The sequence below is a fragment of the Acipenser ruthenus genome, chromosome 18 (assembly GCF_902713425.1).
Source record: "Acipenser ruthenus chromosome 18, fAciRut3.2 maternal haplotype, whole genome shotgun sequence".
Lineage (NCBI taxonomy): Eukaryota > Metazoa > Chordata > Actinopteri > Acipenseriformes > Acipenseridae > Acipenser > Acipenser ruthenus.
In genome coordinates, this window is record NC_081206.1 from 5,702,466 (window position 1) to 5,720,851 (window position 18,386).

General features: G+C 37.4%; 2 protein-coding genes across 5 annotated transcripts; both read left to right on the forward strand.

Annotated features, from left to right (window-relative positions):
- The first annotated feature begins 4 nt into the window (after positions 1-4).
- Positions 5-5,139, forward strand: LOC131698592 (glucose-induced degradation protein 8-B homolog). Of its 2 annotated transcripts, none has more exons than XM_058990971.1 (5): positions 5-346; positions 1,369-1,515; positions 2,001-2,197; positions 2,953-3,150; positions 3,551-5,139. In XM_058990971.1, the coding sequence occupies exons 1-5, from the start codon at positions 181-183 to the stop codon at positions 3,722-3,724; spliced, it is 882 nt and encodes a 293-aa protein (XP_058846954.1). In that variant the 5' UTR covers positions 5-180; the 3' UTR covers positions 3,725-5,139. The 2 variants fall into 2 exon arrangements, with proteins under 2 accessions (XP_058846954.1, XP_058846955.1); XM_058990972.1 differs by having other exon boundaries at positions 15-346; positions 1,388-1,515.
- A 1,186-nt stretch (positions 5,140-6,325) lies between these two features.
- Positions 6,326-18,142, forward strand: LOC117409444 (voltage-gated purine nucleotide uniporter SLC17A9-like). Of its 3 annotated transcripts, none has more exons than XM_058990975.1 (14): positions 6,326-6,446; positions 7,130-7,307; positions 9,479-9,676; positions 10,878-11,017; positions 11,880-11,979; positions 12,380-12,504; positions 13,217-13,313; positions 13,490-13,586; positions 14,219-14,306; positions 14,589-14,623; positions 14,929-15,044; positions 15,466-15,521; positions 16,054-16,083; positions 16,443-18,142. In XM_058990975.1, exons 2-14 carry the CDS (start codon positions 7,180-7,182, stop codon positions 16,619-16,621), a joined length of 1,389 nt encoding a protein of 462 aa, XP_058846958.1. In that variant the 5' UTR covers positions 6,326-6,446; positions 7,130-7,179; the 3' UTR covers positions 16,622-18,142. The 3 variants fall into 3 exon arrangements, with proteins under 3 accessions (XP_058846958.1, XP_058846957.1, XP_058846959.1); XM_058990974.1 differs by having other exon boundaries at positions 6,331-6,489; XM_058990976.1 differs by lacking the exon at positions 6,326-6,446 and adding an exon at positions 6,841-6,982.
- Positions 18,143-18,386: the final 244 nt, after the last annotated feature.

An 18,386-nucleotide genomic window follows, 5' to 3' on the forward strand; every position in this document is an offset into this window, starting at 1 on the left:
ATGACCATGAATGCGTATCATCTAAAACAATGTAATATTCTGTATGTTTGTAGTCTTTTCACAGTATTTACACTTAGAGTTGTACTACATGGGATTATAATGGGACATTGTAATATTTATTAGCTGTAAAATGTAAAGTCATAAATGTTCTAAGACCCACTTTTCCTAAAACCACTCAGAATGAAAAATACATTATGTGTTTACATTATAATGACTTGCGCACAGCCATGGCCAATCAATCAAAGAAGACGTCGTCGACCAAAGTCTCGAGTACAGATCGCAAAATCTCGCGAGAGTTTCCTTACTGGTCTTGCAGCTGCTGGGGAGAGAAAAGCAGCGAATTCAGGTACCTGTTAAATCACTCACTTATTGATTAGCAAACCATTGTTTACATATGCAGGAAAACAATTGTTTGTTTGACGGTACCTGTGTTGTTTGCATTATGAGAACGTGTGAAAGATACATGATTACGGCGTTGTTCAGCTTGCTGTAGTAGTACAGGCTACAGTGTTTTCTCAGACTTTAGGCCTCACTGTTTTGGTTACATTGCTGTTTTCTGTGTATAAAATCTTTATTTAACTTGTTATTATACCGATAGTCTACTTGTCGGGTAGTTTAGCAAATATATGATATATTGCGCGAGATATTGTCATCCTCCTTGACATAAAAAAAAACAAAAAACTTAATGGCGTATTTATTAACCCTGTCGTGGCAACATTATTTGCAGCATTCCCGTTGTGGGAGTCAGTTGTAGTACTGACGTAAATAATAATATTTAAAATTCAAAGTTTACATATATGTCTAGGAATCTTTTCAACAATTAAGACGAGTTGTTATTATTTCACATTAACAAACGTATTTTTTTATTTTTTTTTTATTTTGTAGTAATAGAACTATTATTACCACGACAGTTATCAGCCACTAGTATCAGTCTGGTCCCAAGCAGCAACAAGAAGTGGACCATATTTCCATTAATTGTTTAAATTAGAGTTATTTATTTTTACCTGCTATTCCAGACGAACATGTATCAGTAATTAAGAGGTGGTAATAGACAAACAAACCAAAATGAATGTTTAGCCCCCACACAATGGGATTCAATTGTTGTATTAAAGTAATTATTTCTTGTTTCAGTTACCTTATTCGTCTGCTTATGGTCAGTTCTTATTATAGTTCAAATAAACACGAGGTAATAAATCTGGTCTTTCACATTCAGAAATTATAACAGGGGTCATATAATTTGATTTTAGTGTTAATAAATATCCTACCATTACTTCAGACTCCCTTGCAATTATAAAGAGGTAGGATACAGATGACTAATCCTTGCAGATAATGCTGTGTTTGCCATGCATGTTGTTAAAATCTTTACAGTACATTTATTTTTCTGTAGGGTGTTCATGATGAGTTATGCTGAAAAGCCTGAGGATATAACTAAAGATGAGTGGATGGAAAAACTCAATAATGTACACATTCAGAGAGCAGACATGAATCGACTTATCATGAACTACTTGGTAACAGGTAAAGATTAAGAAAGGACTGCTTTCTGTACGGGTTTTTGCAAGCCTAAGCTATTTAGAAGGGCTACATGCAAATAAAGGACATTTTCCTTTTACTGTTAACACAGATGTGAACATAACACTTGAATGTGGGAGGGGGGTAATTTATAATACAGTCCTTGTCCTAAGAACCATAGCATATTTGATAGAGACATATGGGTGCCTCTCTAGGTAGGTGTAGAAATATTCATGTTATATAACTGCAGTAGGGATTCATTATAAAAACAGGCATTCATCATTTTCTATGGACATGGTTGTGTACTTAACCTATAATGTACAGAGTGGTCACCATTTGTATGGCTTTGATTTGGATGAAATGCCCTGTATGCACCTCATTTAAACAATGTCTTTCCAGCCTTACTTACTGACTGACATGTGTTTAGTGGGTTCATTTAGTGTTGCTAAACACAATTATGGTTCAAAAAATGTTTTTTTTTTAATCTCTAGAAGGATTCAAGGAGGCAGCGGAGAAGTTCAGAATGGAATCTGGAATTGAGCCTAATATAGACCTGGATTCCTTAGATGAGCGAATAAAAATCAGAGAAATGATCTTGAAAGGACAAATTCAAGAGGGAATTTCATTGATCAACAGTCTACATCCAGAGCTGTTGGACACAAATCGCTATCTGTACTTTCATCTGCAGGTAACATTAACCTGGCAAGGTGTACATGCATGGATGAAATATGAAGAAATAAATAAAAAAAGAACCAGAGAAATTGCACTACTGACTAGTAATGCTAGATTTGAGAAGTGAGGCTAACAGTACAAAACCCTTTCAACTTATTTTTGGGTAAGACACGTGAGTGAGACACAACAGTCATTACAAAATACTTTGTAATTGTGATATGATGTCCCATGCTTCTGGATATATTGAAATGTATGAAAATATAATTCCACTGATAATAATTAGACACTAGCTACTGTTCAGTCATATTTAACCTGTTCATTGGCCTGTACCAGAAAGGTGGCAGATCTTTAGAAAGATGGCACACTGACTTTTCATGACAAATCTTTAACTTCATTGATAAATATATATATGTATTAATATTGTCATATTTCCATGTGAATGACTTGGTCATTACCTTGTTTTAGTAAATGCATGAACATGTGCTGTAATCTCTTCATTTTGGGAAGCACCTGATCAACCTAATCAGTTTCATTTTCAGACCTAGTCCTCAAGTAATAATCGCTATAGATACACAAAATATCAAGTCTCACAGTAAGTTCTGCCTAAAACCACCATTTGTTTCCAGGTTGAAACAACCAGGAAATGCACCTGGTAGTATGGTTGAGAACCAGCCTGTTCTCCAAGAGGTTAATGAAACATGGTGCAATTAGAGCAGTTGTTGGATTATTTGCACATTTCCTGTTTGTTTCCTCCCCATGTGGCCACCACAGCAACAGCACCTGATTGAGCTGATTCGCCAACGGGAGACAGAAGCGGCGCTGGAGTTCGCTCAGACACAGCTGGCGGAGCAGGGGGAGGAGAGCCGTGAGTGTCTCACTGAGATGGAGCGCACACTCGCTCTGCTTGCCTTCGACAACCCAGAGGACTCGCCATTTGGGGACCTGCTCAACATGATGCAACGACAGAAGGTAATGCAGCGCATAGCTTGGCTATATTTATTGGAAATGGGGTCAGAATGCAAAAAAAAATATTATTTCTATTCCATCAACTTAATTGTCCTGTGAGGTGTTAGACCACTACCAGCTTGATACCAAAAATATCTGATGTACCTAACAGTATTAAAACTACAATATATACGTGCAAATAGGAGCATGTGGTTACTTTACAAGTTATTGCAACAGCTGCTGATTTAGTTATTTAAATTCTTGATTGACATAACTTGTTTTTTTGACTATGCATGAGCATGTTGCCTATATTATTTGCAACAATCCAGCTATGATTTACATTAAGACAAAACAATCTTTTGAAGAGCCAGAACTCACTTTGAAGCTTTTCCTTTTGTGTGTTATTTACATTTTTTCTCTTTAGGTATGGAGTGAAGTCAACCAGGCTGTTTTAGATTATGAAAACCGAGAGTCTACACCTAAACTAGCAAAACTGCTGAAACTGTTACTGTGGGCTCAAAACGAATTGGACCAGAAGAAAGTCAAATACCCTAAAATGACAGATCTCAGCAAGGGCACAATTGAGGAACCCAAGTAACCTTAAGATTGGTGCAATCGCACTGAGACTTTAAACAAGGACACACATGCTTTACTTCCTATTTATAATCAGTCTGTGACTGGACCATTTTTTTTGTGCAAAAGAGAGGACTAAATAATTCAATGGTATAAACTAGATTTTAAAGTAACAACTCTGTTAAAGGCCAAAAGCTACACTTCAAGACACCAAGGTTTAAAATTGATGTGGTATGTTGCAGATAAAGTTCGGGAACTTTTTCCAAAGCATAGTTCATGAGTAAAAAGGTATTGGAAGGAAATGAGATTTCTTTTTAATTGTAATTTACTGTGGTTCTTTGGATTAAATCTTGATGCTTTTGGATTTTAATGGAACTGTTATTAAGCAAAAAGGTCACTTTACCTTTTCAGATTTTCAGGTGTGATAATAAGGAGGTGTACATACAGTGTAAGTGTATTCTAAGCCTAAATTAGGTCCCTTAATGAGGCATACTGCATCCTGGCAAGCTCCAAATGTCTCATGTTGTATGTGAATGGCATCTGTCTCTGGCAGGTTTAGGCATAACTTGTTAAAAGCATAAGTTCTATATATAAGAATGGCAAAGAGAATAAATGTAATTATTTAACAACTTGAAAGACATTACTGATTTAACTTTCTTTTTTTTTCTGCTGAACAATTGAAGTTGTTTGTATTTTTCATTATGAGACGGGTACTATACTAGGGGGAACTTTCACACTGGTACCCAATAAAATGTTCAAATTGAATTGTCAGTACAGTGTAATATATTTATTTTCTGCAGGAATTGTTCAATTCAAGGTTGGTTTTGTTATGTGTACACAGTTTATAATGTGATTTCAAAGAATATATTCTAGTTGGAAATGACATTTTTTGCAAAAGGTACAGTAATAAACAGTTCTTTTGGAAAAAGAATGGAGAATTTTATTGATCATTTGGTTATACAGTAGATAAGTTCTCAGAGTTGGATTAGATACTCAGTGAGGCACAAAAGGTACAACTAGTCTTTCTAGTTTTACTAGTTTTAATGTGAAGCCACCGCTACAGATTTCAAGGATCTAATCCAATTTTGCAAAACTTTAACCATAAAATAATTGTATTTGGCTAGTTTCACAGACCCTGATTAGCACAAATCTTGGACTACCCAGTGTTGGGAAGGGGTCCAACATTCATGCTAATCAGGGTCTGTGAAACCAGCTTCTAGCGTCTTATGAATTAATACAATGCAGAAAACACATTTTAATTTTGTTAGGTCTTAGGGGGTAAGGGTGGAATGGAAAGTGTGATAGCCTACTGAATGCTCCACTGCCAGGGGAGTTCATTCTTTTGTACAATGTTTATGATGCTTGTTTGTTTAATACATGGCAACTTAATGTAATATGTTTCCATACCTGCAATAAAAAAACCAATGGCAGTGAACACAACTTCAAGGGTTCTGCTATTAAATTAGATAATGTAGCAACTTTGACGTGATCTATCTCAATAGAAACATGCTTGTAGTTCAAATTTACTGTGGCCAATACATAAAAGCCCACAACCATGTTGAATTTTACACTACAATACAATTCCTTGGTGTCTTGTTTACTACATTCTTCTATGGTATATCCTGTGCACTTTTCCTGATAGACCTTGCTGAAAGTTAAGTTGCAGGGAATAAAATGTATTCAGTTTTTTTTCATAATGGTTTGCTAATTCAGTGTAACTCTTGAGGTAATACAACATTTTCAAATTCTGTTGTATCTTAAGAAATGCACTTTTTAAAAAAAAAAGATAGAATGACCAGTTAAAAATGAATGTGTTTTTGTTCAAAACAAATCATTTTATATACGACAAAATGATGCATTCCAATATGCAGTTAAATTGAATGACAACATTAATTTATTTGGTTTATTTTAGTGCTTTTAAATTAGTATTTCACCTAGCTAAACAATTAAACACTAGTGCTCTGTCAATTTCCATTGGCGGTTGTAAAGCATGCCATGGCTCTGACAGTGATATGGGCATGCTTAATACCTGTATCCGGCTCACTTGTCACGCCAGCCTATATATAATGTGTGTATATGTATTTTTTTCCCAAATAATTGTACAGGATTTTTCTTTTTTGAATTGCCCAAATCATTATTTATATTCCACATTCTGGCTATGTTAAGAAAGCCAAGTTAATAGATGTCGGTAAATAAATCAATATGTTTTATTGGAAAACTGACTTTTTATTCTTTAAGTAATTATCTATCTATCTATCTATCTATCTATATATATATATGTATTACACACACATATATACATACACTGGGTTAATGAATAGATTTGTTGGGGTATTAAAAGTTTTTCTTTTAATCATTAACGTTTTACAAGAGTTGTGATTGTGAAGCAACTATCGTGTTGCTGCTTAAGCTCTTAAAAACACAAATCACTAACATTTTCAATAAACTTTACACTTAATATTTTGAACGATAGATTTTAAAAATGCTTTGTTATTAAATTAACCTTGCATAGATGAATTTTATGACCGGGACACAAAATCTGATATACAACGACGTCAGAAAATGCTACCAGGATGCATATTCTGACGTTACACCGGCATACATCCTGAATATTGTTGCACTTGCATCATTACCTGACTCTCCCTAAGGGGAAGTAACAACATTTTGAATTGCTATACGCTTCAAGCGGTTTCCTGGATACACAACTGTTGAAAAGCTTGTCGACCAACAAGGTGTCCGACTTCCAGGCAAGTACAAACACTTTGACGAAGAAGAAATCAGCCAGGTTTTGTGAGTATCTACTGGTTTTCATTTCTGTAAACTCTGTAGACATTTGGAACGAAAAGGTTCCAATTCGTAGATTATTATTAAAACATTTTTGCGACAGCCACTGATAAAAGCAGGTGGGCAACGTTTTCCGTCTTAATATTTTTTATGCTGTATGATATTTGCATGTGTTGATATTCAATACATCACTACTCTCTTTATTACTTGGTTTAAACGCAGAGTCTTTCCTCCATGGGATATGACCCTGGATGTTGTTAGAAGCCCATCGCGTTCGCCTACAGATTGCACAGGCAGCATCTCAAAATCCAAACTGCATTAGACGAGACAGAAATCTGAAAAAAAAAAAAAAGACGATAATTGAAAAAAATTCTCCCGCAGAAGGCGAGATTTAAATAATTAATAATTTACTGACAGGAACAAGGAAGAAGTGCGTGTCTAAATGTGACACGTGGATTTAAAGTACACACCCCAGTTTCCTATATTCAACTAGATACCGGTATGACATTGACTTTCTTCCCTCCCACTATCGAGTACTGTGATCTTCGGAAAAGATTAATGCACAGTATGATCAAGGAAGTATTCAGATACGGAACTGAGCAGCCTGTATCTTTGTGTTTACGCGTTTACTCTGTGTGCATTTCAGGTTGCATTACTTACTGATAAAACCGTGAAGGAAGAGAAGTGAACTCTTGAATGGCCATTTTGCAAAAACATGTCAAAAACTCGAGTTCAGAGTTTGTTAAATCTACCACGGAATCTACCGTCTTCACTGAAGCTGGTCCTTTACAGAAGGAAGAGGCAGATGACCCATATTGGTCCAGGTGAGTAACATACCTTGCGTTATATATGTACCTTACGGTATACTATATATATATATATATATATATATATATATATATATATATATATATATATATATATATATATATAATATTCCTTTGTTTTAGTTCGTATTACCCTTTTTACGAGCTTCAGTACCATCATGATTTTTGTTGAGATGAATGCCGTTTAAGCTGTCCCACAACACAATCATGTCCAGTTCTATACAAAAAATGTTTATTTCGGTGACTTCTTTAGTGCATAGAAACGACGTGGTTTGCTTTCTGGTTTGTTTCCCCAAAAGTTTTTTATTTTTTGGTTGCCGACACACAAGCGTTCTGGCGCCTTGAAACATACTTGTCACTTCACTCCAACAGACATGTTACCGTGGCAACAAGAAGGAACATCGCGTTATAAATGTTGATAATGTTAGCATTGAAGCTGCAGTGTCCCACAATAGTGTTCTCTAAAATGTATCTGTGTATGTATATCGTTTAGTCTTCTGTGCACTTTGTGCAGTTTGTTTACATTCCCCACAGATTGTCCTTGACATTGCATTGGTTACACCAGTGTTTTTGTTACTTCTACATGCAACAGTCGGAGGGAGTAGAATGCATATTTAAAATGATCTCACAAAGCAAAGCAGATGTTAAATGAGGATACACCCCATTTAAATGTAAGGTTATTTTGATGAGATCATCCCTCACTGTGTCCTGAACTTGTTGGCACCAATAGCAAATTCTTATAGGCAGCAGAATTTTCAAAAAATCTAGTGACATCTTAGTTATACCACTGGAATATATATAATTAAGCATATTATATGTAACATTTAAGCAAAGTAAGCAGTGCATTTACCTACAGTGTATGGGGTCATCTCTGTTGTAGCATTTGGGCATTTCTGCAGAAGTTAATGATCGGTTTTGTTTGACTTTAAATGTCACATTTTTAAATATGTTGTAAACAGTCACCAACCTGTAAATACACTGAGGAAGCATACAGGCTATTTTTTAAAAAAACAAAAAACACTGGGTTGTTGTATTAGCTGTTCCTGTCATTATAAACTGACTGGTGTAATGCACCACAGCCTGTATATCTTGATGTTGACATTTCAACACTTTGTAGATACATACATTCCAGTCATCAGAGGAAAAAGTTGTTTTCAAAGTCTTCATTTAATGCGCTATAAGAAAAAGACAAAGCACAGGCGAATAGCCACTGTTTACCTTTCCACAGCTTTATAGGCAATTTCTATACTTAGAATAAAGATTGTTTGTGGGAAAACAAACCCTATTCACTGCCCCATTGCTCTCACTGAAACAATCCAACCCATTGCTTTAGTTTAGGGTTGCGCCTTTGACGTCTACCAGAAACTACAAAGTACTTTCCTTTTGTCTTTCAAGACGAGTAGACCACACCTTAATTCTCTTTACTAAGCCAACCTGTTGTTTGTTTTTAGCATATTCATTGCTTCCTGTATCCGTGTGCTGTTGAACTTCTCATTTTGAATGCTTTGAGAAGCCCTCTCCACCTTGTTTCGGATGTTTCCAGATTTTTATTGGAAATGAAACATGATAAGAGGCCGTTTTATAGGATACTGAAAGCACTTCAGGAAGAAAATGTAATTGTGAATCTTTAGATCATGTGCTAGTATAATCACATTTGTGTTACTAATGCTGGAGAAGGAACAAAATCACAATCCCCTTAAGTGAGGGGGTATGGTTCACAGCAGCTGTAGTAACTTGCATCTGAGTATAAAAGTGTGTTGCAGTTTAAATCATATGTGTGGAGCTGCTTGGCTAATATACTAGTGCCATTTGGGAAATGCTTTTTAAGAGAAATTAGTAGTTGTGCATGTTTTTTTTTTTTTGTTTTTTTTTAATATACCTTGAACAGGACAAACATTATCATTATGCTTGTTTTCTGTAGCTGTATCGATAGTAAGAGTTCACCAAGGTTTGCATAGTAAAAGCTGCCAAAGCAAAAGAGCACACCAAAAAAACCCAGCACAGTAAATGCATAGCAAAGTATAAGCAATGGAACAGCTTTTTAAAATGACAAATTAGCACAAAAAAAGGGTACAGTAAACTTTTAATAGGCTCTGAAAAAATCCCGACTGCGAGTGTTGAGTGAACCGTGTTTGCTGACCTATTGTCTTTGCCCTGTCTTTCTTCAGGTCAGAAACCCAGCTATGGACTGTGGTGCTGCTTCTGGGGACGTGCCTGCTGTACTGTGCCAGGGTGGCCGCACCAATCTGTGCTGTTTCCATGGCCAGTGAATTCCAGTGGGGCAAGAAGGAGTCTGGCATCGTGCTGGGCAGCTTCTTCTGGGGCTACTGCTTCACACAGGTCCTCGGAGGATATGTCAGCGACAGGTAAGGCTGTTCCAATCCTTGTATTTTACCTTCATATTTATCGGTTGTGCCGATGAACCTGTGAATTGGACGTGGCCTATCAAACCCAAAACACAACTACGGACAAACTCTGCTTATGTATTTATTAAAATTATTGTTTTACAATTAGTTCACTTAGGCATTCTCTACAAACTTCTCTAAGAGTGTAGGCCCCCTTAGGGCAGCGGATAGAAAATCTTTGTAAATGATATTTCTCACAGTCACGCTCCTTCACAAGACCAATAATTAGGAATGCGATTTTGTCACGGCGGTCACAGAACCAGTGAATTTTGATGTTTGTTTCCACTCATCGTGAAAATAGGAAAGGTCTTTCGTCTTTTGAAATGGTTTCAGTGCAGTTAAAGCGGTTAGCAAAAGGGAGGGTGGTTTACCGTTCTGCAAAAGCATACACCCCAATTTGCAGCTCTCGTTCCCTTGAGGTGCTTAACCTGTCAGTGTAAATGAGAACGATCCTTCTAATCTTTTAATGTATATCTTGTAATACCAAAACCACAGATGTGTTTAAATAAACGAAAAGGATATTCTCAATTTAGAATCAAATCAATCTATTTTATATAGCGCCTTTCATAGTGGACCACCATCACAAAGTGCTTTAAAAGATGCATTTATTTAAAAAAATTTTACATCGGTATACATGTTCAAATTAAAAGCTAAGCATATCCCTGTTACCGTTGTTTTTTTAAAAAGTACTGTTAAAAAAAAAAAAAAAAAAAAAAAACATAATTTGACTAGAAGCGTGTGTTAAAAGAAACACATTAAATACTTGTTTACTTTGCACAAATGCTAAAGTATTACAGTGTATTACATTTATAATATTTAAGTTCAAATCTGTGTAGCCGTGACTGCCGAGATTTTTACATATTTTTACCATGACAAAATCACATCCTTACCTATAATTACCCTGGTAAAAGTGCCACAATGTTTTCTCATCTTAACCTAGTTGTCATTTCTGGGAATCTCTGACAGCATACCGGTTTGGTTTGTTCTTCACAATGGATCGCAATCACAATGCCACGAATGTCAAGCAGTTTGGGGCACAACGAGAAACATCAGTAAAACAGCAACAAAAGGAAATGGTTTCTGCTTGGTTTTCTCAACATGCTATATTAGTTCCCCTTTGTGTTTTATCAGGACTCAGCCCTGTGTGTTTTTCATTGTGTAGGGTGGGTGGAGAGAAGGTCATTGTGATGGCCGCAGTGGGGTGGGGGTCTTTGCTGGCCTTAACCCCCATGATCGCTCACTTCAGCTCTGTGCCCCTGGTGTCCGTGACGCTTTCCAGGTTCCTCATGGGGCTGCTGCAAGGTGAGTATCAACACGGAATGTCAGATTATTTTCTGATGCAGTTTTTATCATTTGCCTGAGCATTCCATTGCATTTGACGAGGCAGGAATGCAAGTGACTAAGAGTGCACTGCATAGTTGCCCAGGGTGGAAACACATTGCTTGTTGAATTGAATGTGGGAAGTATCAGTTGCAGAGTTTACAAAATCAATTATTTGCAAGTAAAATACTCTGTTGCTTTACAACTTGCATGGAATATGTTTTCATATGTTGACCTTTTTAACTGTAAAAAGATTGTAACTAATAAAGTAAATTACTTCCAGTTTGTATAGTTGCAGGCACAAGGAAGACATCAAACTAAATGTATTATAGTGTAGCTATGGATATATCAGGAATCAAAGTTTGGGGCATAATACAGGAACAAAAAAAAAGTAGTATGCTGGCTGAAAACAGTATTTGTCAATTGTCAGCCCACGTGGCCCATGCATGTGATCTCAAATGAACTGCAGTCCGTGCAGCTTCATTCCCCCTCCCACTGCCCCACTTCTCATAGTGCGATAGGGCTATAGATTGTTTCTGTTGCTGTTTACCTATGGAGTAGTTCTGCCGACTGACGGTACTCTTTCACAAGAAGGTATAGTCTCTATAAGATCATGTACCCTCTCTAAGCTTTTGGAATCATCTGGTGAGAGCCATCATAGTGATTTACTGCATACTCTGTGTTTCTGGAGTTCATATTATTAGATACTGCTGTACACATGTGTTGCTGTAGTGCTGACTTCATTTTAGCTCATTTTTATGTGTTTGAACTGTTGCTTCTAGAGTGTGAGCTGTGTGTTTTATGTTGTATGCGAATGGCTCTGTTTTCTTTTCTTTTTTTGGAGGCGTTCATTTCCCTTCCCTGGCCAGTCTTTTCTCTCAGAAGGTGCGACAGCATGAGAGAGCCTTCATATCGAGCACAGTGGGAACCGGCTCCCAGATTGGGTAAGAGCCTTAATCCAGGGTAATGCTTACTCTGGTATGCCAATTTCATGCTGTCTGTGTGACTCGGACTATAATTAAGAAGTGCCCACACCATCCCATTTCACCACGCCAGTGACTTGTCTAATGAGCTCATTAATCCCAATGATGCAGATTGTTTAGAGTGACATGATGGAAATCCTGACTTGAAGGCTAAGTCATTGTAACAAGGTATTTTCTGGATTTGCCAGCAATTACATGAGCTGCACATTCTGTGAAAATAACCTGTTTTGTTTAGCGAAGACACCTTGAGGTAATTTACAAGACAGAAGCGCTATTTATAACCCATACAAATGGATTGATTCTTGTGCACAGTGTAGTCTCCACTGGTTACACCTTAACACTTGGTTTCCCCCACTTCCAGGACTCTGCTAATTGGGGGCGCTGGCTCCGTGCTAATGGACTGGTACAGCTGGGAGTTTGTCTTCTATGTCGCAGGGCTGTTAGCAGTAAGCTGGGCCTACTGCATTTGGAAACATCTCCTAAAAGGTACTAATGTGTGCAAATTATGCTAAAGATAAATGTTTCAATCCAGATTCAGTTTTATGAATCCCTGTCCTTCATTGAATGAATGCAGTCACCCCTCCAAGGCGATTTTACCGTGGATGGGTATCAGGATATGATTGTGTGCTAGGAAAGCAGGGTCCAATTCTCCGTTAATACAGGCCTAGCATTGATAACATTCTTGCATTATGGAAATGAGGTGCTCAGTGAGTTTCTGTATCCCTTAATTGCTTGCTATTGAAACTGGGACTAAGAATGCACTGCCCAGTTGCCTGGAGCTGAAAACACATTGCTTGTTGAAATTAAAAGTCTGACAAGTGTCAGATTATTTAGAAGTAAAATATTTCCTTGCTTTGCAACTTAGACTGAATATGTATTCATGTTTACCTTCCTGTTTGCATAGCTAAAAGTACAAGGAAATCATGGAACCAAAATAATGAAGGAATACAGACAGCAGTGCAGGCTTGGCATTGATAATCTCTCAATGAGTCTGTATCCCTTTTATAGTTTGGAGCAGTGTAGTTTAAAAATCGGTCAAATTTAAAAGTGAGTTTGCTGGCTGTTGTTTTTCTGCAGCATTTTCCTAGAAAATATTTGCATTAATTCAGGCAATAATGGAAGGGCTTGGGGCTTGGTGCCTAATGCGACAGAGTGCAGCTCAGGTTTCACTGCCTGCTTGTTTTGTAAATGTGGACAGGTCCTATCATCTCATTGGAAACAGTGGGGGTCAGCCTGGTGAAATCCAAGAACGCCAGAATTCCCTGGAAAAGACTGTTTAGTAAACCTCCAGTGTGGTGAGTACAGAGAACTGCCTGCCTGTGTAATACCACTCCATTAAAACCTGTGCTTTCAGTTCTGTTGGTCACTTTGGATTGAAGCAGAAGGATGAGTCATGTTAAAAATGGTCACGGGTAACACCCGACTCGAGTCATTTGTTTTTTTTTCATTGCCTCATTGTTTTTCTTTCCAGGGCTGTGATTTTTGCTCATCTGTGTACCTCAAGCACATTTTATACACTTTTATCGTGGTTACCGACTTTCTTCAAGGACAGCTTTCCTGAGGCCAAGGTAAATGGTCTTAAATGCAGTGTTTTTTGCCAGCTTGTATCATTTCCACTGCTGTCGGTTTAGTTCAGATCTTCAATTGGGTCATGCCTGCTCGAGTAGACCAAATTCTGGGGAGGTCTTTCCTCCACTTGTGGTTGATGATACATAAATGATCTGTTACTGAGAACTAAGTGATGAAACAATTGGGCCTCTCCTGCTGGGACTACAGAAGCGCTGGGCAGGCCTACTGTAGATCTGCCAGCAATCCACGGTGCTCAGAAACAGATGCACACAAAATAACGGCCACTAGAGGTCTCTAAAATTTCGATTTTCATTCATTCTGCATAGGACTTTGATGTTACACAGCCTTGATTGTTTCTTTGTAGTTCTGCAACATTAACGGTGTGCTTTTTCACATCACAATAAGATGGCACACTTCGCACAATGGTAAATGCTTTGTGAATACAGCCCCTTGCCTTTATTTACTATGAGTGAAAAGCTTAAGAGTTTAAGATGTACATAAAATGCATATTATGATAGCAAGGCAATGTCTAAAATGCATTCTTCAGTTCATATTCCCATTCCCATGATTAGTGCACATTTACGTCCTTGTTGGCAGATGTAAGACAGTCGTTTTCTGTATTTCTTTGCAGGGGTGGGTGTTTAACGTGGTTCCATGGCTGGTTGCAATTCCATCTTCTGTTCTAGGGGGCTACTTGTCGGATCACCTTATTAGTCTAGGTAAGGTGTTATAATTTTAAGCCATCTGTAATTTAGCTGTTCATGTAAAATCACTGCTGATGGGCAGACAGCTCTGGTGCGTAATATACAGGAAAGCTGCGTTCAATTTCAGGTTGGCTAGTATCACTTTGTTTCCTTCAAAATCCTAAAATGTAAATTGTGAGTTTTTTTTTTGTTTGTTTGTTTTCTTTTCTCATGTATTGCTAATGCAAAAAAAAATGCTGCAGTGTTTTGGGAAGGTCAGCGTTGCCTTTTTTAACGAACTGTTCTGTATCCTTGTAGGATTTGAAACTGCTGTAGTAAGGAAGCTCATGCAAGTATGTGGCACTGCTTTGATTTTTCTTCTGTCTTGTTTCATTTCTGTTGGCACAGCTCTGTTTTTCTGATACATTGATTCAGCAGTGTTCGATACTAAAACGATATGCATGGCTATCATTATCTTTTGTGCACCAAACACTGTATAAGAACTTTAGTGTCCTGAACTTATTGTACATTTTGAATGTTTTTAGACGCATCTAAATGTAATACTAAGAACATACAAGTTCTGGGTAGACAGTGAGTGGGCTTGCTTTGCATTGTGATCTTCATTAGACTGGACCTCATGTTCTTGCTTCCCCTGCAGTTCTTTGCTATGGGAGCGTCCAGTGTGTTCACCCTGCTGTTATGTGGCACCAGAACCTTTCCCTTGGCAATAGCTTTCGTATCGGCTGCCATGGGCTTCCAGACGTTTACCCACAGGTAAGGTAGCATCATTCTGGCTGCAGATCCTCGTTTAGTGTAGCACTAATTGCCAGGGGTTCTTCACCTGCAACCTTCATTGACACAAAGCTTTAACTATTCTTTATTCAGTATATTTGGTATTGATAAAAAAGGCTTCCTGTATTTAAATAATGCTTTTTGCACTGTAACCTTGTTCTGCCCAGTAACACCTGTAAGTTGCCTTGGATAAAGGTGTCTGCTACATTTAACATTATTATAATAATAATAATAATAATAATAATAATAATAATAATAATAATAGTAATAAATGTTTCCAAGATTATTGTTGGCTTCTAGAACAGTTTTAATCAGTGTCAGACTTTAATTCTGTCCCATGTTATAATCTTTGATTTGAGTTTCAATGTAATGTAATTCACACATTATTTTTCTTTACCCACAGTGGAGTTTCTGTCAATGTTCAGGATTTGGCGCCCTCTTGTGCTGGATCCTTGTATGGTAAGAGAATCCTTGACGTCTTGCCTTTATTTTACATAGCGCTGTGTAGAAAGCTGTGTTTTATCTTTATTCAGATTTATACAGGAGGTAGGTTGTACAAAAGGCACATTTGGCCTACTATGCCTTTTGCTTCTGGAGGTCATAGGCTGTGTGGCCCAGTGGTTAAATAACAGGGCTTGTAACCAGGAGGTCCCCGGTTCAAATCCCGGCTCACTCACTGACTCACTGTGTGACCCTGAGCAAGTCACTTAACCTCCTTGTGCTCCGTCTTTCGGGTGAGATGCACTTGTAAGTGACACTGCAGCTGATGCGTAGTTCGCACACCTTAGTCTCTGTAAGTCGCCTTGGATAAAGGCACTGCTAAATAAACAAGTAGTAATAATAATAACAATTATTATTATCTGCTCAGGTTACAGATGAGTTAAGCTGTTGAACTTCAGCTAGAATTTCAGGGGGTCGGGACACACCTTCATTTCTTTATCTTAAATTATTTCTAGAGTTTATTAAGTCCTCTTCTTTCATTTCTCCACAGGTGTAATGAATACAGGGGGTGCATTATCAGGTATAAAACTGCATTTTTATATTGTATTTTAAGATTTGTTTTAAATACCAAGATAGGCCTGCCTTGCGTGTTTGATTTCTACAATAGAGAGGATAGCAGAGGATATTCCAAACCATGTAACCTTTTTAAATTCTAATCACAGTGGTATATAATTATATTCACAAAACATGTATGCGGTCTGTCTTTCAAAACACCACGTAACCTTAAAAGAACATTTTAAAATCTTGAAAAAGTCATTTAAATAGAGGGAGTTATGGTTATGTCAATGTTTAGTTTGAGAGAATCAGCACATGTCTGATCAATGAGTATCAGAAAGTACAACAGCATGTGTGTTCATTTCCATCCCGTTTTGTCCACAGGAGTGTTCTTTGTGTATTTCTCTGGATATGTTATCGACACTACGGGGTCGTGGGCCTCAGTGTTTGCCCTCATGTCTCTGGTCAACGTGGTCGGCCTGGTTATCTTCCTGGTGTTTGCTGAGGCCGAGAGAGTGGACATTGACGTCAGCAAACCCAAATATGAGAGCATACAAATCTGAAGAAGGGGCACAGAGTTAACCTGTCCAAGGGACAAGGCGGGGTGCTGTGTCAGCGTTCACAGACAGGGCTATTCCAAGATGATCTGTATAGGAGAATGGATAACCAGCCACCCTTTGAGCTCTACAGCCTACAGATCAGAGCTAACTCGTGCAGTGCAGTATGAGCTTATGCAGGACAGCATCCCAAGGTTTCCTGGGAGATTAGAGCCAGCTGGTTTGGCAAGGTGAGTGTGATGCTCTCGTGATCCAGTAATCATAGGCACTGGCTTTGATGACATGATGTTTACAGATTCGGAGGCTTTACCTAGCGGGCGTGGCAAGCAGTGGAGGAGTAGCTCATCTCAGCCAGAGACTCGCGGATCTGGCAAAAGAACCCTCATTTTCCAGGTCATAATAGCAATAATACTAGCCATACAGCTGCATGATAACTGACCTTGTCTTTTGTCGAGTACCGACTCTGACAATTGTGGTCGAGCCGTTTGTCTGCGGTGGTAGATTTCTGTATATTAAAAGCCAAAGATATATATTTTTTAAATATTTATTTTGATTGTCTTGTTTCATAGGACCGGTTAGCACTAATCTTGGCCTGCCTTACCTCACTTTAGGCAAAGTCTTCCAAGTTTATTGCAGATTGGGGACGAGTATCTTCACTGCAATGTCCTCCGATTTGAATTTATTCCCTTCTTTAAAAAAATAAATAAAAGTTGTAGAAAAAAAAACTAATCTTTTAGGGTTCAGGTTTTAGATAATTGTTTTTATATCATATTATAATAGAAAAGGTTTTGAAATGCAAACATTTTGTATTATTTATTCCAAATTGAAATCAGGTGTGCCTGGAGGCTTTACAGGTTTTGTAACAATAAAAGTTAGATTTTTATTTCTCAAAAACAGCAAATTGCACTTTGTAGAAATAAGAAACCTAGGTAATAGTTCTGGTTGGTACTGGTCATAATCAAATAGTGTCCTGTTCCTGATCCAGCAGCAAGACTGTTTGCTGCTTCCTAGTCTAGAAATTGTAATTATTATTATTATTATTATTATTATTATTGTTTACACATTCTACTAAGTGTTGTATTGATGTTTATGTATTAAATTTATGTAAGTATTATTATTGAAATTTCTGCTAGAAAAACATTTTGATAAAATAGTGGGAGGAAGGTCAATGGACCCCCAGTAGAATACTCATTTGTTACAGCATGTTGCTTTTAGAACATTCCACTGCAATTCTTAATGAAATTCAAGAAGTTAATATGATTTTGTAGGTGCTAATTTGTTACACACTTTGTTCATGAAGAATGTACAGTTCTCACATGTTATTGTGGAATATTACATGTTTTATCCACTAAAATCAACCATGTTTCCTGTGTAAAGCCAGTAGTTTCATACAGTTTACAAAACATTATTTAGAAAGTAATATATACCATAAGATCTATGCAAAGAGGCATATCCTTTTTATATTGCTATCAGTACTGTGGGCATTTGAATTACCTGGTGATAATAAAATATACCGTGTTCATTTGATTTGCAGGTGTCTTTTTTACCATGCTTTTCTATAGCTGTCCTCTCAGTGGAAAGCACATCTTGTTTACTGTCCAGTTTATTTACATTACAAATCAATTTAGCTGGAAGACCCCTTCGCCACTGAATACAATAATAAAAAAAGGTTTGCCACTGTCATACAGGGCCACTCTCTCAGTGCTACCGGTAAATGTAAATGACTTCAATAAGCCATGAGAGATTCAGAAAACTGATCACATTTTTGTTA